This window comes from Neltuma alba, unplaced genomic scaffold (genome assembly GCF_004799145.2).
Source record: "Neltuma alba isolate B1F8T4 unplaced genomic scaffold, ASM479914v2 tig00011443_pilon, whole genome shotgun sequence".
NCBI classification, from domain to species: domain Eukaryota; kingdom Viridiplantae; phylum Streptophyta; class Magnoliopsida; order Fabales; family Fabaceae; genus Neltuma; species Neltuma alba.
In genome coordinates, this window is record NW_021636125.1 from 139,466 (window position 1) to 167,091 (window position 27,626).

The 27,626-nt window shown below is 30.8% G+C and overlaps 3 protein-coding genes and 1 long non-coding RNA gene across 7 annotated transcripts in view; 1 reads left to right on the forward strand and 3 right to left on the reverse strand.

Annotated features, from left to right (window-relative positions):
- Positions 1–8,330, reverse strand: part of LOC114713661 (vestitone reductase-like) — a 23,741-nt gene extending 15,411 nt beyond the window's left edge. The window contains exons 1-3 of one of the 2 annotated variants that reach the window (XR_003737358.1): positions 8,210–8,330; positions 7,470–7,994; positions 7,177–7,373 (exon numbers count right to left, since the gene is read on the reverse strand). Coding sequence is in view for 1 of the 2 variants with exons in the window: in XM_028898326.1 (XP_028754159.1) it covers positions 8,210–8,330 (121 nt within the window). In the remaining variant the exon portion in view is untranslated. The remainder of the gene's footprint in view (positions 1–7,176; positions 7,374–7,469; positions 7,995–8,209) is intronic. The other variant, XM_028898326.1, reaches the window with a different exon arrangement.
- On the forward strand, positions 7,215–25,819 carry LOC114713666 (uncharacterized). Its single transcript, XR_003737359.1, has 3 exons — positions 7,215–7,349; positions 24,476–24,481; positions 25,792–25,819. It is a non-coding gene; the product is annotated as an uncharacterized LOC114713666 (long non-coding RNA).
- Positions 16,609–24,071, reverse strand: LOC114713658 (vestitone reductase). 3 transcript variants are annotated; one of them, XM_028898324.1, is made up of 4 exons: positions 23,417–24,071; positions 17,232–17,756; positions 16,940–17,135; positions 16,609–16,847 (listed from the first exon to the last, which is right to left on the reverse strand). In XM_028898324.1, exons 1-4 carry the CDS (start codon positions 23,535–23,537, stop codon positions 16,715–16,717), a joined length of 975 nt encoding a protein of 324 aa, XP_028754157.1. In that variant the 5' UTR covers positions 23,538–24,071; the 3' UTR covers positions 16,609–16,714. The 3 variants fall into 3 exon arrangements, with proteins under 3 accessions (XP_028754157.1, XP_028754156.1, XP_028754155.1); XM_028898323.1 differs by lacking the exon at positions 23,417–24,071 and adding an exon at positions 18,204–18,324; XM_028898322.1 differs by lacking the exons at positions 16,609–16,847; positions 16,940–17,135; positions 17,232–17,756 and adding exons at positions 21,923–22,166; positions 22,276–22,468; positions 22,604–23,128 and having other exon boundaries at positions 23,417–24,063.
- LOC114713659 (vestitone reductase-like) lies at positions 24,860–26,905 on the reverse strand. The gene is made up of 4 exons (XM_028898325.1): positions 26,747–26,905; positions 25,937–26,461; positions 25,613–25,805; positions 24,860–25,480 (listed from the first exon to the last, which is right to left on the reverse strand). The coding sequence occupies exons 1-4, from the start codon at positions 26,865–26,867 to the stop codon at positions 25,339–25,341; spliced, it is 981 nt and encodes a 326-aa protein (XP_028754158.1). The 5' UTR covers positions 26,868–26,905; the 3' UTR covers positions 24,860–25,338.
- Between the last annotated feature and the right edge of the window lie 721 nt (positions 26,906–27,626).

Consider the following 27,626-nt stretch of genomic DNA (forward strand, 5'->3'; position numbering starts at 1 on the left):
AAATTTGAAAAACACAGATAGAGACCCGTGACAATTTTACTATGGGTTTTGATAACTTTATGATCTATTATTATTATTATCAAAAGCCATAGTGAAATTGTCAAAAATTCTTATTTGTATTTTTCAAATTTCAGGATCTTAAATTATGATTTTCATTTTAAAATTCATCTTAATTTTATGGATCTCCCTTTTATTTTCAAATTACACACTTAAAATCTAAGCTATTAACTATGTTTAAAATAAATTTGACTTACTAATTTACCCTTCGTTTATATTAAATCCATAATTTTGGCCCAAATTATTTTAAAGAATTTAAGAGTGTTTTTTTTTCTTATTTGGGTTTTTTTTATTTATTTAATGTTTTTATCATGGTACAGAACTTTAAGTAATTTAGTTGATGTAAATATAAAAAAACTTAATAGAGAATTTGATTAATTCTTTTAATAGACCCATGCTTGACTAAATGTATTTATAAATTTTGTAGCAAAAATGTGTTTAAAAATTTTAAATAATAAATTTAAACGCTCTATATAATCTCTTAAATATATTTTCGGCAAGTTTCGACAAATGTGATAAAACATTGAAATTATAAAATTTTATAAGGTAATCAAAATTAATAAAATTAACAAGAGAAAAAGACAGAAAAATACTATCTTAACTTCATAATGACCAAAACATCTGCTAAATTTGCAAAATGCCATTTTGATCACATGAGACCAAATTGGAATTATTATATCAAATGAAAAGACCAAATTGCCCTTCCTTTTAAATATTGTTTTAAAAGTATCATAGCCCCATTAGTTGGCCGGTCTCTGGTGTTCATCGAAACTCCGGCGACTGGTAGACAATTGGTCACCGGAGCTCCGTTAGTCGAAAAAAATTTTTTGAAAATTTTTACAACTTCAGTATAACGGTTAATAACTTTTATAACGCTATTAACAACTTCAGTATAACAGTTAACAACAGGTTTTCTGAAAAATTCAACAAGTTCCGGCAACCAAAAATAAATTTTTTGAAAATTTTTACAACTTCAGTATAATAGTTAACAACTTTTGTAACGTTATTAACAACTTCAGTATAGCGGTTAACAACAAATTTTTGGGAAAATTCAATAATTGGACGCCAGAGCTCCGGCGTTCGAAAAAAATTTTCTTGAAAATTTTTATAACTTCATCATAACGGTTAACAACTTTTGTAATACTATTAACAGCTTTAGTATAGCAATTAACAACAGGTTTTCTGAGAAATTCAACAAGTTCTGGTGTCTGGAAATAATTTTTTTGAAAATTTTTGCAACTTTAGTATAACAATTAACAACTTTTGTAACGTTCTTAACAACTTCAGTATAGCGGTTAACAACAGGTTTTTGGGAAAATTCAATAATTAGACGCCGGAGCTACAACGGTCGGAAACAATTTTCTTGAAAATTTTTACAATTTCAGTATAACGGTTAAGAACTTTTGTAATGTTATTAACAACTTTAGTATAGCAGTTAACAACAGGTTTTCTGAGAAATTCAACAAGCTCCGGTGTTTGGAAATAATTGTTTTGAAAATTTTTACAATTTCAGTATGACAGTTAACAACTTTTGTAATGTTATTAATAATTTTAGTATAGCGATTAACAACAGGTTTTTTGAGAAATTCAGCAATTGGTCGCCGGAGCTCCGGCATTTTTTTTGAAAATTTTTACATCAGTATAACAGTTAACAACTTTTGTAATGCTATTAACAACTTTAGTAGAGTAATTAAAAACAGGTTTTTGGAGAAATTCAACAATTGGTCGCCAGAGCTCTAATGGCCGGAAACATTTTTTTTGAAAATTTTTACAACTTCAGTACGATCATTAACAACTTTTGTAACGCCATTAATAACTTCAGTATAGCGGTTAACAACAGGTTTTTAGGAAAATTCAACAATTGGTTGCCAGAGCTCCGGCGACTGGGAACAATTTTTTTTTTGAAAATATTTATAATTTCAGTATAATGGTTAACAATTTTTATAATGTTATTAACAACTTCAATATAGTAGTTAACAATAAGTTTTTCAAAAAATTTAAAAAGTAACATTTTTACAACTTCAATAATGTCATTAACAAGTTCTATAACTCTATCAACAGCTTTACTATAGCATTTAACAACAGGTTTTTTTAAAAAAAATTCGAAAAAATGGCATTTTTATAACTTTAACAACTACTTTTTTCAAAAATTTTTACAATTTCAGTACAATGGTTAACAACTTTTGTATATCTATTAACAACTTTGATATAACAGTTAACAACAAGTTTTTGAGTTTGTTAACGGCATTACTGAAGTTGTAAAAATGTTATTTTTTGAATATTCTTAAAAAACCTGTTGTTAACCTCTATACTGAAATTGTTAATAACATTACAAAAGTTGTTAACCGTTATACTGAAGTTGTAAAAATTTTCAAAAAGATTATTTCCGGACACTGGAGCTTGTTGAATTTCCCAAAAGACCTGTTGTTAACTGCTATACTGAAATTGTTAATAACGTTACAAAAGTTGTTAACCGTTATAGTGAAATTATAAAATTTTTTAAGAAAATTGTTTCCGACCGCTAGAGCTCCGACGTCCAATTATTGAATTTTCTCCAAAAATCTGTTGTTAACCGCTATACTAAAGTTGTTAATAGCCTTATAAAAGTTGTTAACTGTTATACTGAAGTTGTAAAAATTTTCAAAATAATTATTTTTGGACACCGGAGCTTGTTGAATTTCTCAAAAAACTTGTTGTTAACTGCTATACTAAAGTTGTTAATAGCGTTACAAAAGTTGTTAACCGTTATACTGAAGTTGTAAAAATTTTCAAGAAAATTGTTTTCGACTGCCAGAGCTCTAGAGTTCAATTATTGAATTTTTCCAAAAACCTATTGTTAACCACTATACTGAAATTGTTCATAATGTTACAAAAAGTTGTTAACTGTTATACTGAAATTGTAAAAATTTTCAAAAAATTTATTTCCGGCCGTCGGAACTTGTTGAATTTTTCAGAAAACCTGTTGTTAACTGTTGTACTGAAGTTGTTAATAGCATCACAAAAGTTGTTAACCGTTATACTGAAGTTGTAAAAATTTTCAAAATTTTTTTTCGACCGACAGAGCCCTGGTGACCAATTGTCTGCCGGTCGCGGGAGTTCCGGTGACTACCGTTGCCGGAGCTCCGGCGACCGGTCGACCAGTGGGTCTGTGATACTTTAAAAACAATATTTAAAAGAAAGGGCAATTTAATCTTTTTATTTGATATAATAATGTCAATTTGGTCTCATGTGACCAAAATGGCATTTTGCAAATTTAACGGATATTCTGGTTATTATGAAGTTAAGATAGTATTTTTCTGTTTTTTTTTAACTGATTTGACAGTAGATCCCTCATTAACTGCAAGATGCCAGACCCAAGCCAGCAGTTGGGCCGGATCACTAGGATGCAGTGAGGCTTTCACTTCAGCCATATGTTTCAAAATATCCAAAATATCATGGGGTGGAAGGCAAAAATGCTCTCATAAAAAAAGGAAAAAAAATATACACTCTTAATTTTTTAACTTCACACAAATTTTTATTTTGACTTAATTTATAGAGTGTATTTTTATTTTGTTTAATGCTAGTATGTTAATAAAAGATGTTGACATTGATATTTCAGATATTTTCGGAACATGTTCAAATACAAACACTAATATAGCAAACTTAGTTTTAAAAAATAACAATAATTAGCAGAAAAAATTATCGTTGGAAAGTAACAACAATAATATCTTATAAAATTAAGGGATTAATTGAAAACGTATAGTCCTGTGATCCTATTTATAGGGCAGAAAAAAAAGACATTTTTTATCCTATTTATAGGATATTGAGAGAAATTTTTTGTATGGATGCACAATTTTATCCATAATTTATTATTGTGCTGACTTTGATTACATGAGGTATAATATATATTAAATAGAGATAAAATTTAAAATTTATTAAATTTTAAATGAGAGTTAATGAAGTTTAAGATTTTCCTCGGTCAGTGTAAAATATGCTGGAACTGTCTTGTGAATAGGACTAAAAAAATATAAAGTTAGATGATTAAATATAATATTTTGTTACATTTTCGAGGTAAACAAACTCCTTATGAATGAGCCAATAAATTTGAGATTAGATTTAAATTAACAGAACCGAGGCCATGTAAATATCATTCAAAAGATTTTAATGGTCAAACTAGGTTGCTTACAGAAATTAACCTTCAGTATGAGCCCATCAGTGATGCAGATCTTTGCCCATGTTCTGTTAAAAGAACATTTCATACATTGTCATAGTGTTCATATATACAAACATATATGCCAGACAATAATTTGTCACTTTTATTTTCAATCACAGCATATTTGCTATAAAGACAAATAAAACACCTTCCATGCACCATATTTTCATAGGATAATCAGGAAGCTCTTTATACTATAACTCTACAAATAACCCTTTTCTTTGCCGCCCTCACCAGTGACACATGTTCTTTCTTTTCCTCCTTCCATTCCAATTTCAAGACAAGACACAGACTAACAGAAATTCAGAGGAGAGATCTTAAATGGGCTGTGAATATATATATATATATATATATATATATTGTGTGTGCGTGTGTGTGTGTCAAATATCTGCAGCTCTATCCATTTCTGGTCCACATGGGGGGTTGCAATTCGCAGCGTTGTCTAGTTATCCATCGTTTCAAAAGTTGTCTTTACTGTTGAGAACTTTACTTGCAGGTAACTTAAATACTTTAAAGGGGTGTTTGGATAAAAATCAAACCATGTTTTCAGAAGTGCTTTTACGGATTACAAAGTAAATATGTGGAGGAGGTTACCTCGTTTTGCGGAAAAGTGATTCTAAAACCGTGGTTTTGGTTTTGCCAAACACTCCCTAAATCCTGAACAAAACAGAACTTTATTTGTTTTTCTTTCCATTGTCCATATTATATTCTTGTATATTTTTTAGTATTACGTTTAGGAGTTAAGTTTTACCCAAATTGTTTTAAACAGTGCATAATTCATTACCTTCATAATTTCATTCATTAAAGGCGCCTGTTTTTATCTACCAGACTGGTATTATTACTTAAAGGAATCCCCCCAAAAAAAAAGGGGGACAAGAAAGAAAAAGAGAAGAAGAGAGAGAGGGAAAAAAAAGGGGGTAACCTCAGTTCCCCATTTATCTAACCATATCCCACCTCTTGAGGGCCACTTCTAACAGACGAAAACATGACCCTCTTAAACTTGTACCCCAGTTTAGCCAACCAAATTAGCACTTTCATGAGCCAACATCTAAGCATAATCAGTATCAATATTCCAGTCGTGTGCCAGCTCACCTATATAGTTATCAATAATATAAACATTTCAAAGAATTAGCACAAATGCACCCAAGGCCATTTATATCCATATCTAATTATACTACTAGTTCTGGTCATAAATATAAGATCTAGTTTGTAGTGTAAATCTTGTATTCCCTTCAGTTCTATTTATAAGCTTAAATTTGGAGAGAGTATGGTCTATTTTATAAGTTTTAATTTAGGGTTTGTTTAAATATTTAATGCATTTTTTTCTAAGTTTGTTTTTAATTATTTATTTTCTCTCCTTTGTAGCTTTGTCATACCCTCTTGTCAAATTTTCTCTCATTCTTTTTCTAATTTATTAACATATCTATTGCTTTAAACTAATTTTAACTATTTGCTCATTATTTATGAAGTTATTTAAAGCTTATAATAATAACTAAAGGGAGTATTTAGAGTTGGAGGTAGTACAATTTATAAGCTATTGACTTTTTATAAAAATTAACTTAGTTGATCCTAAATATGAGAGGTAGTTGAGAGATTTGTTTGGATTCTATATATAAGATTTCTCTCCACTCTGTCTCATAAATTTATAATTCATTTTAAAACAATTTTATTGATTGCATATGATAAAGAAGATTTTTATCAATGAGGGCAGTTTCTAATGCAAATGCTTGAAGGGATATTATAAGAAAACTAATATAACTAATTTTTTTAATGTCTATAAATTAGTTATCTAACTTTTATATTTAAGAATAAAAGAATTATATTACAAATTTTCCTATTCATTTTTCAGTTAGTTGGATGACAGTCAATCTAGCCTGGGTTATTGAGTTGTGTACAAAAAACACTCATTTTCACTCATCACAATCAAGCGATTCTTTTAAAGTCAATCTCAACCCTTTACATCAACCACTTGTCGTGTATGTGAGTATCAACAGTTTAATCAATATATATATATATATATATATATATCAGTCTATCTCCTTCCTTGAGTTCCTTCACATATTTATTTCTCTCCCAAGTTCATATAAAAATTAATTAAATCAGTGATATATAACTTCTTTTGGGTTCAGAAAAATAGTAATAACCCCAGATCATTATTATCTTTATACTAATCATTTGCTGTTAAAAGCAGATGTGTAAAGAAGGGACTAAGCCAGAAATCTTATTTCCTTAGTATATGAACTTGCCAATATAAATTCAAAGCCTCCACTAACAAACTTTGCTTTGTACAAATAAAACCTTCAGGGCAAGCCTATCACCAATACATATCATGTCCCACATTCTGTTAAAACAGCATTTCACACACACACATATATGTGTAGTCATAATATTAAAAAGAGATATGCTGAACCAAAATTTGTAATGCAATTTAATTTACAATCGCACACATATATTTGCCAAAACGACAATTATATACTCATCAATATTTTATTACATATATATTTTGTGAATTAGAAGTCTATACTAATAGGTCAAGTTTACTTAATGGGATTTAACCAGTAACCTCTTACTTACAAGGAGCATTTGTATCATTAGACTTCAAGGCCATTTAGATATTTGTCATATTATTATTGAACACCTTACACACACCATATTTTGACAGGCTAATTTTGACATGACACTATAATATATACCTACAAATAACCCTTTTCTTTGCAGCATTCAATTGCATCCAACAACATTTCTTCAAGTCCATAATTGTACTCAAATCCAGCATCTATGAGCTTCTTAGACGACAGGTCTAGAAATTTCACGCCAGTGATTTGTTTCAAGGAACTACAATGAATATAAGAGAAGTCAGGTGATTTACTTGAATCCAATTTTCACATCAGCACAAAGAAGAAGAACAAGGACAAGAGAACTCTTACTCTAGGGTTGGTATCTTAAATTCTGGGTATTTAGCAGACACTATTTCAGTCACTTTTTCAATGGTTGCCAAACATTTAGAACAATTATATCTCCCTTTTGGATTGGGACGTTCAAGCAGGAATATATGTGCTCTTGCCACGTCATCAACATGAACCATAGGTGTTTGCTGATAGTTATATGGGCCCCCCCTTCTTACCTGCATCAGAATTTAAATGACATACAGAACTCAACTATCAGCATAAACCAAATAAGATTATAAATAAATGTTCAGAACCAAGTTAAAGCATTGTACCAAGCAAAAAATAGAGTGTTGAGCCAACAGAGCCAGGTAGCTTAGGATAAATGAAGGGTCCAACAACAAAAGTGGGAATCAAAGTGACAACATCTAATCCATTTTGTTCTCCAAATTCAAGCACTGCTTTCTCTGTCAATGTCTTAGAAACTGCATAAGACCATCCAAATGTCTTCGAAGTTCTAAGCAAATCCACGTCAGTCCATGAGCTCTCATCCTTCACTTCATCTTCTTCGCCAAAATAATCAACAGCAGAGGCACTGGAAGTGTAAACAACCCTCTTCACAGTTTTTGAAGTAAGGCAAGCTTTCAGAATACCTAATGCTCCATCAATGGATCTCTTGGTCACAATCTCTTCAGGTTCCTTTTCCTCAAAATCCAACGGAGTCGCCACATGGAATACTCCAATGTTCCCTTCAATGGCTTCCTTGAAATTTTCTGGCTCGCTCAGGTCTGCCTTTAGAATTCGTAGCCTCCGAGATGCTCCAGGCAAATCTGTGAGGAAGCTCACATCTTTCTTGTGTTCTGCAATGGAAAACAAAATCAGAAGATCCCATCTTCCCAAAGAGGAAAATGATACTAGCTAGTTGAATCTGTAAAATATTGCTGAATTCAGATAAACAAAGAAAGAAACAAAGGTTTTGTACATGAACAAGACAAACCCAACAAGGAAAAACAGCTTTGGACAGTGAACTGAAAGTTTATATATTTGCTTCAAATAAATGGACAGACATTGAAACCTGGGTTGGATCTAACGGTAGTATTAACTGAGTAGCCATCTTCAAGAAGTCTCTTAATGATCCAAGAACCTATGAAGCCAGTACCACCAGTAACACATACTCTTCCTTTGCTGTCTTCCATTCGGAGAACATAGACTTGAGTCTTCTGTTGAAGAAACAAAGAATCAAGTGTTCGTACACAAGTATATTGGCCTTTTTCTTCTTGGGACACATGTTCCTTTTTGATTGGCACTGTTGTGACAGAGTTATCCAAAAACAAACACCTTTTTCTTCATTTCTCTCGAACTCTACTTATCCCTTGGCTCGCGGTAACTAGAAAACTCAGAATTTTGGTTATTTTTAATTTCACCGGAGTAGCTTTCGTCAATCTTGCGTGGCAGTGATGGCATGCTTGTTTCTCCTTTCACCTAGTTTACTAATAGAACGACCCAACGCCTAAAAGTTAAATTTCTCATCTTTCTCGTTGCTTCTAGAAAAAAAAAAAATCAGCCATAATAGATAAAAGAATTAGATATAAAGAAAGGAAAATTAAAAAATTTATACTCCTCCGGTCCTTAATATAGGACCTAATTGTTGAGTTGGTTTTGGTCCTAAATATAAGACCCATTTTTCATATTTATCAATTTTCTCTAAATTACCCCTATGGATACTCCCTCAATCATAATCAAGTAGAAGAGAAAGATGGGGTATAAAGAAAGATAATTATAGTATTTTAGGAAAAATGTGTCACATTTTTTATAATTAACTAACTTACCTAACTTCCTTAATCTAATCAAATTAGTTAAATAGGTCTTACATTAAGGACCGGAGGAGTATTTACTAATCAAATTTAACGGTTTATATTTATCAGTGAAGCTGTAATATTTTATATCAAATTGTGTTATTTACAAGTTAAACTTATAAAAATATTAAATTTAGGGAGAATTAGAGAGGGGGCCTATTGTGGATAACATTTATTGGAAAGGATTTTAAAAATTGTAATTATTTAGAAAGACCAACTACTAAAATATATATATTTAAAAATACTAATTTGCTCTCTCGGATATTCTCTCTCACCATATCCTATTATTCATAACTTATAAAAATAAAAAATATTGTAGCAATTTTTTATTATGAATGTTTTTTTTTTGACCGGAGTTTTATTATGAATGTTAGCACTTTATACATTCATATCGTGTGGTAAATGTTACCATATCATGTGTATTTTTCCGAGACTTTGATATCATTAATCGTTCATATGATACAAGTTCAAGCCTTTTTATGTACGAAATTGAACACTGAGAGTTTGTTGAGAAAAAAATATGGCAGGAAAAGATACAATAAACATTGAACCCAAATAAAAAGCTCTTTTATTCAATATTTGATATTTGGTGTTATTAGGTCAAATTTTTATCAAATCTAAATAGAGATAGCTCTTTCAATTTTATCTTTTATATTTAGGTAGACTCAAACTTGAATTTTGGCACTCAAACTATCATAGTTACTTTTATTATAATAAATACATGTTGATATAATGACTTTCATATGTTACTTTTTATTTGAAATTTGTAATTTTATTAACCAATATGATTCAATTTATTTCTAAGGGTTGGGTTTATAAATTTATAATTAATGTCCTGAAATAAATAAGAGTACTTTGGTAAAAAATAAAAATAAAATAAGAGTATGAAATAAATAAATAAAAATGTGGATGACTTTTATAACTTTGATAAGTTCATCATTCAGAAAGCTTAAACAAAGTTTTATTGATTAAAAATGATGGAAAAATAAATTAATTTGTGTCAGTCATTAATTTAATTTGATTGATTAGAATTGGTTTTCACTTTGTAATTCTAATTAGTTTGAATTAATGTGAATAAGTTATTATTATTCCATTTTAAAAAAAAAGGATAATTATAGGATATGATGAGAGAGAATATTGGGAATTTAGTTAGGGGCAAAACAGTATTTCTAATTTATATTTTAGTATTTGGTCCTTCTAAACAATTATAGTTTTTATTATCCTTTCCAATAAATATCATCCGTATCAGGTCCTTCTCTCTAATTCTCCCTTAAATTTATTGGTATCTCTCTGTATTTATTCCCTTACTCAAAATTTATGAGTAATTTTTCCTTATTTTGAAAAGAATATTCTTCTAATGTTATTTATAAGGTGATTGCAACATGTTTTATTAGAAACAAGAAAAATCTTACATGTTATCAATACTGTTCTAAAATTTAATAACTTCGTATAATAAATTTAATGAGGTGAATTATATTAAGGGGGAAAATATTATAGGACAAGAGGAATGTTACTTCATTTTCCTGCATGTACCAAGAGAGCCAAAATTAGCAAAAGGCCAACCTTCAAAATCATGAACGGAGGGAAAGGAGAAGGTAGGCATTCATTTCTTTTCATTTTCTTTGCTGATAAAAAAGCTACAATTGTGATCATGATTTTGATGGAAGATGGAAAACTACTTCTAGAATTTTTTTTTGTCAACAAATTACTTTCATAAAATGGTGATGATCGAAGATGGAAAATCATTCCAAAGTTCTGTTTAAATTTCGGCACTCTTTTTCTGTTTAACCCTATTTTTCGGTATTTGATTTCTTTACACTTTCTCTTTACTTTCTATTTCAACCCTTAGATCAAATTTTGAATGAATAGAATTTATCCTGCTTAGCTCAAATCCAAGAAGTTAATTATTGCATTTCCTTCTAACACTATTATACTACATCCAATTCTTAATATAAAAGCTAGTTAACTAAAATGAGTAAATTAAAAAATTACTTAAATCAATTATTTGTAGTAAATAGGTATTGTCTTTTTTAAAAATACTTTTGCTAATCATATGTATTAGCTAAAATTATCATTTAATGAAATTTTAACATGTGCAACTACTACAAGGACTACTTTTAAAAAATAAATAAATATGAGAAATAAAGTGAATTGAAGTCTGGTATTTAAAATCAAATTAAATATCAAATTAGTTCTTATATTAATGATCGGTGGTCGCATTTTCGTTTAATCATATTCTATACCATTTCTTGCCCAATAATCAACCTAATCCTTAACCCAAAATTAAAAAAGATGATCGGTTGGTCACCTGTGTTTCAGGAAAGAAATTAAATTTGGATGTTACATCCTGAATCTTGATTTTGCAGTAAACTGCGTAATTACATTTTGTAGGATTAGAGGGGAGAAGAAGTTTAGACTAGCGATACGAAAAAAAAATTACTCAATTTTTTCGTGATTTTTCTTCCATCTTAGCAGAGTTATCATTGCCTCTCTTGTTTTCTTTGCAAGTGTCAAGAGAAGATTAGATTTTATAAAGGTTAATCTTTGATTTACGGGAGGATTAATATATAGAATTAAGGTATATTTAGTATCCTGAAATATTTTCTCGGATAAATATAATAACTTAAAGTATTTTGTAATTCATCCAGTACCCTAAAATATTTTTTTAAAATACGTTCAACACCATAAAGCATTTTTTGGTGGGTGCATCTAATACCCTAAGGCCCAAAAAAAAAACTTTGGGTTGCTAGATGTTCTTGAAAAATATTTAAGAATATTAGATATATTACAAAATATCTTATGATGCTAGATACACCTTAATCCTAATATATATTGAAATATATATATTTATAAAAAATAGTATATTTATGGACATTCCCTTTATTTTCAAATCACACACTTAAATCTAAATTATTAACTATGTTTAGAATATTCTAAAAGTAAAATTTATTTTAAAATAAATTTGATTTACTAATTTATCCTTCATTTATATTAAATCCATAATTTTTGCCCCAATTATTTTAAAGAATTTAACAGTTTTTTTTCCTTATTTGGATTTTTTATGATGGCATCACCTATAAGTAGATAAATGTTCTTTTTTTTCTTGAAAAAAAAGCCACATTTTTTTACCCATTTTCTACCCATGTTTTTAATAGTCCGATATATCCGCGTTGGTAACAACCCATTGCTTAATCATTCACCATTAATCTGAGAAATATTAAAAACTGATTCAAATCCTATTGCTTATACTTGCGTGCCTAGAGGGAGCATGTTTAGTTTAAACGTGTCAGTTTTCACTTATTGTATGTTACTAAAGAGAATTTACCGGTAAACATGCCGTGATTTTTTTAGGGTATGAAATATTATTCAAATTATTTTATATTATCTAAAAACACTAAATTCATCATTCAAGAAAAAATACTACGGGAACACTAAACTTGAGAATATGGACTGAGAAGATAACATTTTTTTTATGATTATTACTGACTAATTCAGTTTGATTTAAATATAAGTATACTTTATATTTAGCTGGTGAATATATTTATCTGTTTGGGTATACAGCTAAATGAACTGAGACCAACAAACCCAGAATTTCTTATTTTTTTCAAATTATTTTATATAATTGTGGGTATTCTATTTGAAAGTTCGTATTTGAAATTATTTACCTTCAATTTTTTCCTTTCTGGTCAGTTGTTTCTATTAGAATTATTTTGATTGAACTATTTGTCTTTATTACTTATTATTCTATTCTGAATTATTACAGAATTTATTGCAGTTATCCCCAATAATGAGCCTTATTTTTTCTATTTTTTGAAAAAATAAGAAATATCCTTTATCTGAAAATATTTTAAATTGAGAAAAATAAATAAAATTATATAATTATATAACTTCTCTAATCCGGTAAATCATGGTAGACATGCTGGCCATGATATATGTTCAAAATTTTAAATTTGTATTAATTTGATGGTATTATTTAAAATTAATTATGCTCGAAATTTAATTTCGGTCAATCTATTAAGGTATTGAAAATAGTATCCTATGCCTTAAATTTAAATTATTGTTTATACCTAAAATATTTATTATTTTTTTTTATAAATTATTCTGATATCTAAGTCAAATGGAAAATTATTTTACTTCTGATATTTAGAACTAAAATTTATTTTAAAATAAAATAAAATATTAATTTTTAGAAAAACAATTGATGTCTTTTATGAATTAGCTTAATAAAAAAGAGAAATAAAAACTTAAATATATTAGTTGAGATATTTTGTTTATTACAATTATAAAACTTTAACAATAGGAACTACTCAATTTCTTAATATATTGAATAGTGAGCCTATTTTATATTTTATACAATATTTGTCTATTATTAATGATCTTAAATACTAAATTTCCTAATTATTATTTGGATAATCAACATATTTTATGTTTTTATATTAAATACCTAATTCAATCTTAACTCCATAAGGTATATGGATTTCCGGAGGGAGCAATCAGTGTGCGTCTCATGTTTGTGTATGGTGGGGGATGATTATGGAGGGATATGACAGTTTTTTTTTTTTGATAAGGGATATGATAGTTATTCAATTACCACAGTTATCTAAATACCCATAAATGTTGTCATGCATACTCCTCCTTTTCCTCTTTCTCGTGGACGATGAAGATGACAGAGTTATCTACTACAAACCACTGCCACAAGATTACATTGGAAGTCTTATTTTATTATTCTCTATGGCAGTGGCCACGAGACTCCATTTTTACATGCAGCGAGGAAAATGACAATAAAGGCTTTGTTGCCTCCTTTTCAACTAGGACAATGCTTTTCATTTTTTTTCCTGATATTCCATTATTATTATGATTGAATGAGTTAATCATTAGGTAGGGTGGACAGGCCTATTTAGGGCCTGTTTGGGTATCCCAAAACCATGGTTTCAGAAGCACTTTTCCGCAAAACGAGATAATCTCCTCCACATATTTACTTCGTAATCCGTAAAAGCACTTTTGAAACCATGGTTTGGTTTCTATCCAAACACATCCTTAGAAGAAAGAGCATGGGATACTATGCATGTTATAGAGTTAGTTTCCATTGGTTGCTTTACCTCATTGGCTCATCATCATCATCTCTATCTTGAATATTTATAGATCCACATCCTAACTTTTCCATTGCAAATAAAGAGGATAAGAGGGAGCTATGAATCGAGATATAGAACACTTCTTCGAATCTATGGATGGTGAAAAGAAGATGACATGTTCATCTAGCCTATCGGTTTCTGATTTTGTTCCATATTTTGTTCTGTTTCGACTCCTCTCTTTCCCCTCCTCTCATTGTTGTTGTTCTTTTTGTCTCAAGTGTTATTTCATATTTCCTCTTCATTGTAATAATCGATTCATGGATTTAGAATATATTATCCATTTCTCAGAACTTGCATTTTACTCCTTTCGAGGTGATAACCATCATAGTGGAGGAGCAGTTGGTGGGAATTGATAGAAGGAGAGAGGCACGGGTACTATTAAGTTTTTAACAGACAAGAATACCAGGAAGGTTATGCTTGTGATAAAATAGTCGAAGACACTCAAGCATTCGCCTGTATAGTGGAGTAACCTTAGTCCTTACTCTATTTCCATCATACTTTAGCGTTTTTTAGAAAAATGAAATTTTAGTACCATTCCGTGTCATCCAATTGCTTGGAAGTTTCAACATTTTAATATGTGAGTACCATATCATTAATTAGCTTGAGATATTGATTTTTTGTATTTATATTATGATTTTGTATCCTAATATTCCTTTCAAGAGATTTTATGATTTTTGAAGTTGTTTTGCATAATCGAATACAATGCTACCAAAGTGTATTCAGCGTACATTTCAAGTTTTGGTTTGCAATCCTAGGCTATTATTGTAGTTCTTTCCTATATATCTTCAGTCTTCATAAAATGTTTTTTGAATATAGATATTTTGATATTATTTTGGTAGTTTTATATTATTTTAAGTTTATATTGTTAGTTCTTGATCTAGAAACTCCTTTTGATTTTTAATAGGAATTGCTAATTTGCATGCTATAGAGGCAATTCTCTTTGGACAGGATGTCTAAGTTTTAAGTTATTATCCATGACAATCACTTTCAACTTATAGGAATATATCTTTGTGTGGTTTTTAAAATATTTTAACCCACTAACCATTTTGTTTCTATTAATTAATTTCTTTTATAATGTTGATAATAGATTTACATATATTACATATATATTTCAAAAGCTTATGATACTTTATTCTTAAATTAAGTTGAAATTATTACTTGAAATAAAAATGTCATATTCAACTAAGTGATGATTCAACTTTTTATTTTATATAAGAAAACTATCAATTCATACCCGCACATTGCGCGGGTACTGTATCAGTTCTTTAAATAGATGCATACTTGACTAAATGTATTTATAAATCGTGGCAAAAATGTGTTTAAAAGTTTTAAATAATAAATTTAAATGGTCTATATAATCTCTTAAAAAAGTTTCGACAAATGTGATAAAACATTGAAATTATAAAATTTTATCAGGTAATCAAAATTAATAAAATTAATAACATAAGCTGATTTGACAGTAAATTCGTCATAATGGCAAGATGCCAGACGCAAGCTAGCAGATGGATCGGATCACTAGGATGCAGTGGGGCTTCCGCTCCCGCCATATGTTTCAAAATATCCAAAATATCATGAGGCGGAAGGCAAAAATACTCTCTTTTAAATAAAAAAAAAAGGGATAAAATACCCTCTTAATTTTTTAACTTCACACAAATTTTTATTTTGACTTAATTTATAGTGTATTTTTCTTTTAATGCTAGTATTGTTAATAAAAGATGTTGACATTGATACTTCAAATATTTCGGAATATGCTGAAATACAAATACTAATATTTTTGGAGGTATTTAGTACCGGAGGTAGTACAATTTATAAGCTATTGACTTTTTATAAAAATTAACTCTAAATGTAAAAGGTGGTTGAGAGATACGTTTGGAGTTTATATGTAAAATTTTAATTTCTCACAAATTTATACTTTATTTTTAAATAATTTTATTAATTGCTCATGCTAAAGAAGATTTTTATCCATGAGGGCAGTTTCTAAGGCAAATATTTGAAGAGATATTTTAGAAAAGCCAACACATGTTTGATATAAGTAACTAACTTAACTAATTTTTTTAATACTCTTATACTACTTCCGGTCTTATTTATAAGATCTTATTTGTAGATTACAAACGAAATTTTACGACTGAGGTAGTATTTAGGTCTAAAGGAATTAGTTTACAATTGTTTCTATTCATTTTTCAATTAGTGGGATGATAATCAATCTAGTTTTGGTTATTTAGTGTATAAAAAACACTCATTTTCACTCATCACAATCAAACGATTCTTTTAAAGTCAATATTAACCCGCTACATCAATCACTCGTTATGTGTGAGTATCAACCATTTAATCAATATATATCAGTTTATCTCCTTCCTTCACTAGTTCAAATAAAAACTAATTAAAGCAGTGATACATAACTTCTTTTGGGTTCAGAAAAATAGTAATAACCCAAAAGATTTTTTTTGTTTGGCATATGAACAACATTTCACACAAGGGAGCTTTTGTACCACTAGGCTTTAAGGCCATTTACATATTTGTCATGTTATTATTGAACACCTTACACACACCATATTTTGACAGGCTTATTTGACATAACACTATTATATATAGCTACAAATAACCCTTTTCTTTGCAGCATTCAGTTGCACCCAACAGCATTTCCTCAAGTCCATACTTGTACTCAAATCCAGCATCTATGAGCTTCTTCGATGACAGATCTTGAAATTTCACGCCAGTCAAGAAACTACAATGAATATAAGAGAAGACATGTGATTTACTTGAACTGAATTTTCATATCAGCTCAAACAAGAAGAATAAGGACAAGAGAACTCTTACTCCATGGCTGGTATCTTAAATTCTGGGTATTTAGCAGACACTATTTCAGCCACTGTTTCAGTGGTTGCAAAACATTTAGAACAATTATATCTCCCTTTTGGATTGGGATGCTCAAACAGGAATATGTGCGCTCTTGCCACGTCATCAACATGAACCATAGGTGCTTGCTGAAAATTAAATGGGCCCCCCTTCTTACCTGCATCAGAATTTAAATGACATACAGAACTAAACTATCTCCATAAACCAAATAAGATTATAAATAAATGTTCAGAACCAAGTTAAAGCATTGTACCAAGCAAAAAATAGAGTGCTGAACCAACAGAACCAGGTAGCTTAGGACAAATGAAGGGTCCAACAACAAGAGTGGGAATCAAAGTGACAACATCTAATCCATTTTGTTGTCCAAATTCAAGCACTGCTTTCTCTGTCAATGTCTTAGAAACTGCATAAGACCATCCAAATGTCTTCGAAGTTCTAAGCAAATCCAAGTCAGTCCATGAGCTCTCATCCTTCACTTCATCTTCTTCGCCAAAATAATCAACAGCAGAGGCACTGGAAGTGTAAACAACCCTCTTCACAGTCTTTGAAGTAAGGCAAGCTTTCAGAATACCTAATGCTCCATCAATGGATCTTTTGGTCACAATCTCTTCAGGTTCCTTTTCCTCAAAGTCCAATGGAGAAGCCACATGGAATACCCCAATGCACCCTTCAATGGCTTCCTTGAAACTTTCTGGCTCGCTTAGGTCTGCCTTCAGAATTCGTAGCCTCCGAGATGCTCCAGGCAAATCTGTGAGGAAGCTCACATCTTTCTTGTGTTCTGCAATGGAAAACAAAATCAGAAGATCCCATCGTCGCAAAGAGGAAAATGATACCAGCCAGTTGAATCCGTAAAATGTTGCTGAATTCAGATAAACAAGGAAAGATGCAAAGGTTTTGTATATGAACAAGACAAACCCAACAGGGAAAAACAGTTATGGACAGTGAATTTACAGTTCATATATTTGCTTCAAATAAATGGACAAACACTGAAACCTGGGTAGGATCTAACGGTAGTACTAACTGAGTAGCCATCTTCAAGAAGTCTCTTAAAGAGGAAAATGATACCAGCCAGTTGAATCCGTAAAATGTTGCTGAATTCAGATAAACAAGGAAAGATGCAAAGGTTTTGTATATGAACAAGACAAACCCAACAGGGAAAAACGGTTATGGACAGTGAATTTACAGTTCATATATTTGCTTCAAATAAATGGACAAACACTGAAACCTGGGTAGGATCTAACGGTAGTACTAACTGAGTAGCCATCTTCAAGAAGTCTCTTAATGATCCAAGAACCTATGAAGCCAGTACCACCAGTAACACATACTCTTCCTTTGCTGTCTTCCATTCGGAGAAGAACAGAGTTTTGAGTCTTTTGTCAAAGAAACAAAGAATCAAGAGATACATAGGACACCAGTGTATTTGCCCTTTTCTTTCTGGGATCTTTGTGATTGGCACTGTTGTGACAGATCGATCTAGAAAGAAACACGTTGCATCTTTTGGTTTGCATCTTTTGGTTCGCGGTAACTAGAAAACTCAGAATTTTGGTAATTTTTAATTTCACAGGATTAGCTTTCGTCAGTCTTGCGTGGCAGGGATGAAACATTGGTTTCCCCTTTCACCTAGTTTACTACTTGAACGTCCTAATGCCTAAAAGGAAAATATCTCATCTTTCTTGTTGCTTTTAGAAAAAAATCACCAACAGTATCTAGATAAAAGAATTAGATACAAAGAGAGGAATATTAAAAAATTTATATTTACAATCAAATTTAACGGTTTATATTTATCAGTGAAACTTTCATATTTTATATCAAATTGTGTTATTTACAAGTTAAACTTATAAAACTTATAAAAAAATTTAAATTTATTAGTATCTCTCTGTATTTATTTTCTTACTCAAAATTTATGAGTAATTTTTCCTTATTTTGAAAAGAGTATTCCTCTAATTTTATTTAGAAGATGATTGCAACATGTTTTATTAGAAACCAAAAAAATCTTAAATATTATCAACGCTGTTTTAAAATTTAATAAGTTTCATATAATGAATTTAATGAGGTGAATTATATTAAGGGGGAAAATATTATAGGACAAGAGGAATATTACTTCATTTTCATGCATGTACTAAGAGAGCCAAAATTAGCAAAAAGTCAATCTTGAAAATCATGAACATCGAGAAAAGGAAAAGGCAGGTATTCATTGCTTTTTATTTTCTTTGTTGATAAGAAAGCTACACTGTGATTTGTGATCATGATTTTGAATTTTTGATGGAAAATGGAAAACTACTTCTAGAATTTTTTGTCAACAAATTACTTTCAGAAAATAGTTATGGTGGAAGATGGAAAATCATTCAAAAATTCTGTTTAAATTTCGGTCCTCATTTGTCTGTTTAACCCTACTTTCAATGTTGGATTTCTTTACACTTTCTCTTTACTTTCTATTTCAACTCTGAGACCAAATATTGAATGGATAATTTATCTTGCCTAGCTCGGATCCCGGAAGTTAATTATTACATGGCCTTCTACCACTATTATACTGCATGTAATCATCAATAAAGAACTAATTGGCTAATTTGAGTAAATTAAAAAGATTAGTTAAATTAGTTATTTGTAACGGGTCATTTTGCTAAGTTCTTTTGACATGGTTTTCTCAAGCACTCTCCTATATTCTACTTTGTCTTTCTTAAAATATTGTTGTTAATTATGTGTATTACTTAAAATTACCATTTAATAAAAATTTTAACATGTACAACTATTATAAGGATTATCTTAAAAAATGAATAAATATGAAAGATAAAATGAATTGGATTTTTGTATTTAAAACTAAATTAAATGCCAAACTAGTTCGGAAGTAGGACTTTTTTTTGGGTCATATTCTATACCATTTCTTATCGAACAATCAACCCAATCCTTAACCCAAATTTACATAAAAGATCATCGGCAGGTCACCTATGTTTTAGGAAGGAAATTAAATCTGGATGTTACATCTTGAATCTTGATCTTGCAGTAAAATGAGGAATTACATTTTGTGGGATTAGAGGGGAGAAGAAGTCTAGACTAGTGATACCAAGGGAAAAAAAAACACTTAATTTCTTCGTGATTTTTCTTCCCCCTTAGCACAGTCACTTATCATTGCCTCTCTTGTTTTCTTTGAATGTCAAAAGATGAGGTTTTATAAAGGTTAATCTTTTGATTTATAAGGGGATTAATATATAGGGTTAAAGTGCATCTAATACCCGAAGTATTTTTTCAAGTACATCTAGCAATCTAAAATATTTTGTAGTGCATCCAGCATCTTGAACTATTTTTTTTAAATGCGTCCCATATTTTAAAATATTTTTTGGTGCATCCAGTATTCTAAGACAAAAAAAAAATACTTTAGATGCCGGATGCTCTTGAACAATATTTTAGGATACTGAATGTAACATAAAATATTTTAAAGTATTGGATGCACCCAAAAAAATATTTCGGGGTGCTGGATGCACCTCAACCTTAATATATATTAAAATATTTTTTTTATAAAAAATAGTATACGAATATATATTTTATTAAAATATATTATAATATGGAGTAAAATACTGTAACCTCTTTTAAAATTTATCTTAATTTTACTTACCTTTCCTTTGTTTTCAAATCACACACTTAAATCTAAACCTTAACTATGTTAAGAATATTCTAAAAGCAAAATTTAATTTAAAATAAATTTGATTTACTAATTTATCCTTCATTTATATTAAATCCATAATTTTTGCCCAAATTATTTTAAAGAATTTTTTTTTTCTTATTTTGATTGATTGATTTATTTAATTTTTTTTATCATGGAACAGAAGTTTAAGTAATTTAGTTGATGTTTAGACAAAAAAAAAGTAATTTAGTTGATGTAAATATAACAAACTTGATTGAAACTTTGATTAATTCTTCTAATAGACACATACTTGACTAAATTTATTTATAATTTTTGTAGCAAAAATGTGTTTAAAAATTTTAAATAATAAATTTAAATGGTCTATATAATCTCTTAGACATATTTTTAGCTATTTAAAAGAAATCTAAATAGAAGGTTTCGATAAATGTGATAAAACATTAAAATTAGAAAATTTTATAAGGCAATCAAAATTTTAAAAAATTAATAACATAAGCTGATTTGACAGTAAATCCCTCATTAACTGCAAAATGCCAGACGCAAGCCAGCAGAGGGGTCAGATCACCGGGATGCAGTTAGGCTTCAACTCCAGCCACACGTTTCAAAATATCCAAAATATCATGAGGTGGAAGGCAAAAATGCTCTAATAAAACAAAAAGGCAAAAATACACTATTAATTCTGTAGCCTCACACAAACTTTTATTTTGACTTAATTTATGGAGTGCATTTTTACTTTTTTTTTTAATGCTAGTATTGTTAATAAGAGACGTTGACATTGATATTTCAAATATTTTCGGAACATGCTCAAATACAAATACTAATATAGCAAACTTAGTTTTAAAAAACAACGATAATTAGCACAAAAAATTATCGTATGAAAGCAACAATGACAGTATTTTATAAAACTAAGAGATTAATTAAAAGCTTATATAAAGCGAGATGATCAAATATACTATCTCGTTACATTTACGAGGCAAACAAACTCCAAATGAATAAGTCAATGAATTTGAGATTAGATTTGAATTAGCAGAACCCATCAGTACGAGCCCATCAGTGATGCACATCTTTGCCCATATTCTGTTAAAAGAACATTTCTTTTTTTGGTGAAAATTTTTAGGAAAGGAGTCAGGCTCACCCATGATTCAAGAGCAGGACAACTAACCCTTGACCCCAACTCTACCCAGCGCCGTAGCTTTACTGGGACGGGGAGAGCTCCACGTGGAGATCACCACTGTTGAAAGAACATTTCATATATAGTCATAGTGTTCATATATATATATAAAGATACGTAGCAGACAATAATTTGCCACTCTTATTTTCAATCACAACAAATTTGCTATAAAGACAAATAAAACACCTTCCATATACCATATTTTCATAGGATAATCAGGAACCTCTTTATATTATAACTACAAATAACCTTTTTCTTTGCAGCATCCAATAGCATCCACCAACATTTCCTCAAGTCCATACTTGAACTCAAATCCAGCATCTATAAGCTTCTTAGATGGCAGATCTGAAAATTTCACGCTAGTTCTTTCTCTTGAGGAACTACAACAAATAAGAGATCAAATTACGGAAGGCAAGTCATTTACTTCAATCAAATTATCATATCTTTACAAAGAAATTAAACATGATCGAGAAGGTTAGCAGAACTCACTCTATGGTTGGAATTTGAAGTTCCGGGAATTTAGCAGACACAATTTCAAGTAGTTTTTCAACAGTAGTCAGACATGAAGAACAATTATATCTTCCCCTTGGCTTAGGATGTTCAAGCAGAAATACATATGCTCTGGCCACGTCATCCACATGCACCATAGGTAGTTGCAGATAAGCAAATGGGCCCTTCGGACCTGCATCATAATTTTGGAGACACCAACATTTAATGACTTACAGAAGTAATTAAATTATCTGAAAAACAAAATAAGATTGTAAATAAATGTTTAGAACTATGTTGAAAGTGACATGGAGCAAGTTGAGGCATCTACTTAATAAAAAATAGAGAGCTGCATCAACAGATCCAGGAAGCTTAGGACAAATGAAGGATCCAACAACAAAACTGGGAACCAAAGTGACAACGTCTAATCCATTTTGTTGTCCAAATTCAAGCACTGCTTTCTCTGCCAATGTCTTAGAAATTGCGTAAGACCATGCAAATGGTTTTGAAGTTCTAAGAGAATCCACGTCAGTCCATGAGCTCTCATCTTTCACTTCATCTTCTTTGGCATTATAATTAACAGCCAAGGCACTGGAAGTGTAAACGACTCTCTTCACAGTTTTTGAAGTGAGGCATGCTTTTAGAATTCCCAATGCCCCATCAATGGATCGTTTGGTCACAATCTCCTCTGGTTCCTTCTCCTCCAAATCCACTGGAGTAGCCACATGGAATACTCCGATGCACCCTTCAATGGCTTCCTTAAAACTTTCCGGGTTGCTTAGGTCTGCGATCAGAATTCGTAGCTTTTGAGATGCTCCTGGCAAATTTGTTAGGAAGCTCACATCTTTCTTGGGTTCTGCAACGGAAAACAAAATCATAAGATTCCATCTTCCCAAAATAAGAAAATATCTATAAAATATTGCTGAATCCATACCGAACAAAGAAAAATACAAAGGTTTTGTGTTAACAAGACGAAACACAAGAAGAAAAAACAGTTTTGGACAGTGAATGATCGAACATTCACCAGGAAATCTCTTGGGAAATGTTGCAAATTATTACGGAAGATAAATTGACAGTTATATATTTGCTTCAAAGATATATATATATATATATATCTAGAGAGAGAGAGAGAGACATTGTGTACCCGGGTGAGATCTAACGGTAGTATTAACTGAATAACCATTTTCAAGGAGTGTCTTGATGATCCAGGAACCAATGAAGCCAGTACCACCGGTAACACATACCCTTCCTTTTCCCTCTTCCATTCAGAGAAGATAAGGTTGGGTGCAAGGTTCAATTTGAGAAACAGATATTTATTTAGAGATATTTGAGGATAGGAAACAAGCACATTTCTCCTATCCTTTCATGGACATGTGGTCCTTTTTAATTGGCAATGCTGTAACAGATTCATCCTTGTTTCATGAAGTCACTTTTTCTGCTTTCTTCTCAACCTTACATTTTCTGGAAATTTTTAATTTCACTTGTTTAACTTTCTTCAATCTTGCATGGTAGCGACCGATCATTGCTAGTAGCTCAGTTCTTTTCTCCTTTCACTCATACTGAAGGTTATTAGTATATCTTGATGCCTAGAAGTGAAAATTCTCATCTAATTATTTTGAGAGCTTATTACATTGTTTTCATGAATTTACGTACTCAGAATTAGCAAGATCAAGTCGTTATATTTTTAAAAGTAAGAATAGATAAAATGGGAGAAGCAAGTCTTAAAACGCAGGCATTTGTTGGAGGTGTTAATTTCTTTTCATAGACGAGGTGGTATCATTTTCTTTTTCTTAGCTAAATGACAAGTCTCTGAAGAGTAAAAAGTAGTTTGGTGATAGAATGGAGCTGGTAAAGTAGGCCAGCCTCTATAAGTTGCGAGCTGAAGTAATTCATATCTCAGCAGGCTAGCAAAATATTAGCCCGCACTCAACAAGATGAGCTGACGGCTTTTATTTTTTTTATTTTTTTAAAAAAATATTCTAAACTATTTCCACTCACTAGTAAATGATCTATATATTTGTCTCCCTATCTCTGCAATATATAGCCATATATTTAAAAACTGATAGGTGGGAAGTTTTTGAAAAAAAAACAAAGAAAGTTCCAAACATAAGCCTAATATGCTGCAATTTATTATTATTTTTGATACAATATTTATTATTTTTTAGATATAAGAAAACTCTTATTATTATTGATATGGGTTGAGACTAAAGTTTAAAATGTTGAAATTGGATTTTGAGCCTTGGATTTGAGTACTAAATTATAATAAGATAATATAAAAATTGATATATATATATATATATAAAGGGGAGCTAGCTTGTGGCAAAGTATAAACTGAAGTAGCCCACACCCTGGCAGCTTGGCAAAACTCACCATTTTCGGCGCCGCATGCTAATCCCATATTCAAGCATGATAAAAGATCAAAACAGCATATTTGCTCGTTCAATTATTTTTTTAGAATAAACTTTATAAAGTGGCTTTTCAGTCTTTTAAACTTAACATTGATAATAAAAGATGCTAATATTGAAATTGTAAATATTGAAAAAATATTCTCAAATGCTAATATAACAAATTCAATTTTCAAAAATAACAATGATTAGCACAAAAAGTTATAATATGAGATTGAGTGTTGGGAGTAACAGACTAAAAAGATACTTTATAAAATTTAAGGGATTAGACTAAAACTTTGTATAAATTAGAAAACCAAATCAACACTTTTGCCGCAGGACTTCGACAAAAGGTGAGCTAAACAAACCTCTAATGAGCTGGTTAATAAGAGATTTGAATTTGATTTGAATTAACAGAACTGAAGCCTTGTAAATATTATTCAAAAGATTTTAGTAATGAAACTTTGTTCCTTAAAGAACCTTCAGTTTGAGCCTATCACTAATGCCAATCTTGCCCATGTTCTGTCAAGACAACATTTCATACAGTCATAGCGTTTATATATATAATTTGTCATGCAAACATTCAACCACACATGCATATATCTACTACAAAGACAAATTAAAACACCTTCCATATGCCGTACTTTCATAGGATAATGTGGTAACACTTTATACTATAGCTCTACAAATAACCCTTTTCCTTGCAGCATTCAATAGCATCCACCAACATTTCCTCAAGTCCATACTTGAACTCGTATCCAGCATCTATAAGCTTCTTAGATGACAGATCTGGAACTTTCAGGCTAGTGCTTTCTCTTAAGGAACTATAACAAATAAGAGATAAAAAATGATGAAGCAAACGTTAAAACATATGGAAGACAATTTATTTACTTGAATCAAATTACCATACCTGTACAAATAAATTAAACATGATGAAGAAGGTCAGAAGAACTTACTCTATGGTTGGCATTTGAAGTTCTGGGTATTTAGCAGACACAATCGCAAGCGCTTTTTCAATAGATGCCAGACATGAAGAACAAACGTATCTTCCCCCCGGATTGGGATGTTCAAGCAGAAATATATGTGCTCTTGCCACGTCATCTACATGCACCATAGGTGCCTGCAGATATCTAAGTGGGTCCTTCTCATCTGCATCAGAATTTCGAAGGCACCAACATTTAGTGAATTACAGAACTAAATTATCTGCATATGCAAATAAGATTATAAATAAATGTTTAGAACTATATTGAAAGGGACATGAAGCAAGTTGAAGCATGCACCTAATAAAAAGTAGAGTGAAGAACCAACGGATCCAGGAAGCTTAGGACAAATGAAGGATCCATTAACAATAGTAGGAATCAAAGTCACAACATCTAATCCATTTTGTTCTCCAAATTCAAGCACTGCTTTCTCAGTTAAGGTCTTAGAAATTGCATAAGACCATCCAAATATCTTCAAAGTTCTAAGTGAATCCACGTCGCTCCATGAGCTTTCGTCCCTCACTTCATCTTCTTTGCAAGTTGCAGAAACAGCAGCGGCACTAGAAGTGTAAACAACTCTTTTCACAGTTTTTGAAGTGAGACATGCTTTCAGAATTCCCAATGCCCCATCAATGGATCGCTTGGTCACAATCTCCTCAGTTTCCTTTTCCTCAAAATCAAATGGAGTAGCCACATGGAATACTCCCATGCACCCTTCAATGGCTTCCTTGAAACTTTCTGGGTAGCTTAAGTCTGCGTTCAGAATTTGTAGCCTCTGAGATGCTCCTGGTAAATTTGCGAGGAAGCTCACATCTTTCATGTGTTCTGCAGTGGAAAACAAAATCATAAGATTACATCTTCCCAAAATAAGAAAGAGAAAATTGATACTACTTGAATCTGTTAAATATTGCTGAATTCAGCCGAATTAGAAAAAGCTGCTAAGGTTCTTTATTAACAAGACAAACCCAACACGGGGAAGAAGTTTCGGACAGAAAATGACCCAGCTTTCACCTGGAAATCTTCAGGGAAATACTTAAATAAGTTACTATTACAGAAGGTAAATTGATAGCTGATATATTTGCTTCCAATATATGGAGACACGTTATGCACCTGCGTGAGATCTAACGGTCGTATTAACAGAGTAACCATCCTCAAGAAGTCTCTTGATGATCCAAGAACCAATAAAGCCAGTACCACCAGTAACACATACTCTTCTTTTTCCCTCTTCCATTCGGAGAAGACAGGCTCGATGGTACAAGGTTCCATTTGAGAAACAGATATTTAAGGTGACTAAGCCATTTGTCCTGTCTTTTATGGGACGCACGTTTCTTTGTAATTGGCAGTGCTCTCACATGCACGCGCTCTCTTTCTTCTATAAAGTCATGACTTTTATTCTTTTCTAATTTATCTGTCGGTGATTAAAAAACTCAATTTTGGAGTTTCTTAAAAGATACACCATGATTTGCGATCATGGTTCAGACAAAATAGCTAAACGACACGTCTATGAAGAGTAGGTGGTGATAGAAGATGAAAAATTATTTTATTTGAAAGGCAAAACCCCACATTTACAAAGGATCAAAGGGTATTTTTGCCCTTGAATTATTCCCTCAAAATTGCTTTTACTCTTCTCTCCTCGCCACTATTTGGATGATTTTAACTATGGAGAAAATCTTCCCCCTGTATTTTCCAATTATGTGATCATAAGCAATATCTCTCCGAATAGAAGAGTATTCTTCTCTCCACCGGTATAGTCCTTATATCTAGAGAGAATCCTCTCCCTATATGTTTTGGTTATATAATCATGAGCAATATTTTTCTAAAGTCATTTCTATAGGGGATGCCTTGAATAAATGGTAATTTTGCAACTTCTAATCAATTTTTTTGGTTGAAATCATAAGCATCTGAGTACATAACAAGGATATTACAAATACCCCTTTTCTTTACAGCTTTCAATTCATGCAAATCATGTCCATATTCTGTCAAAACAACG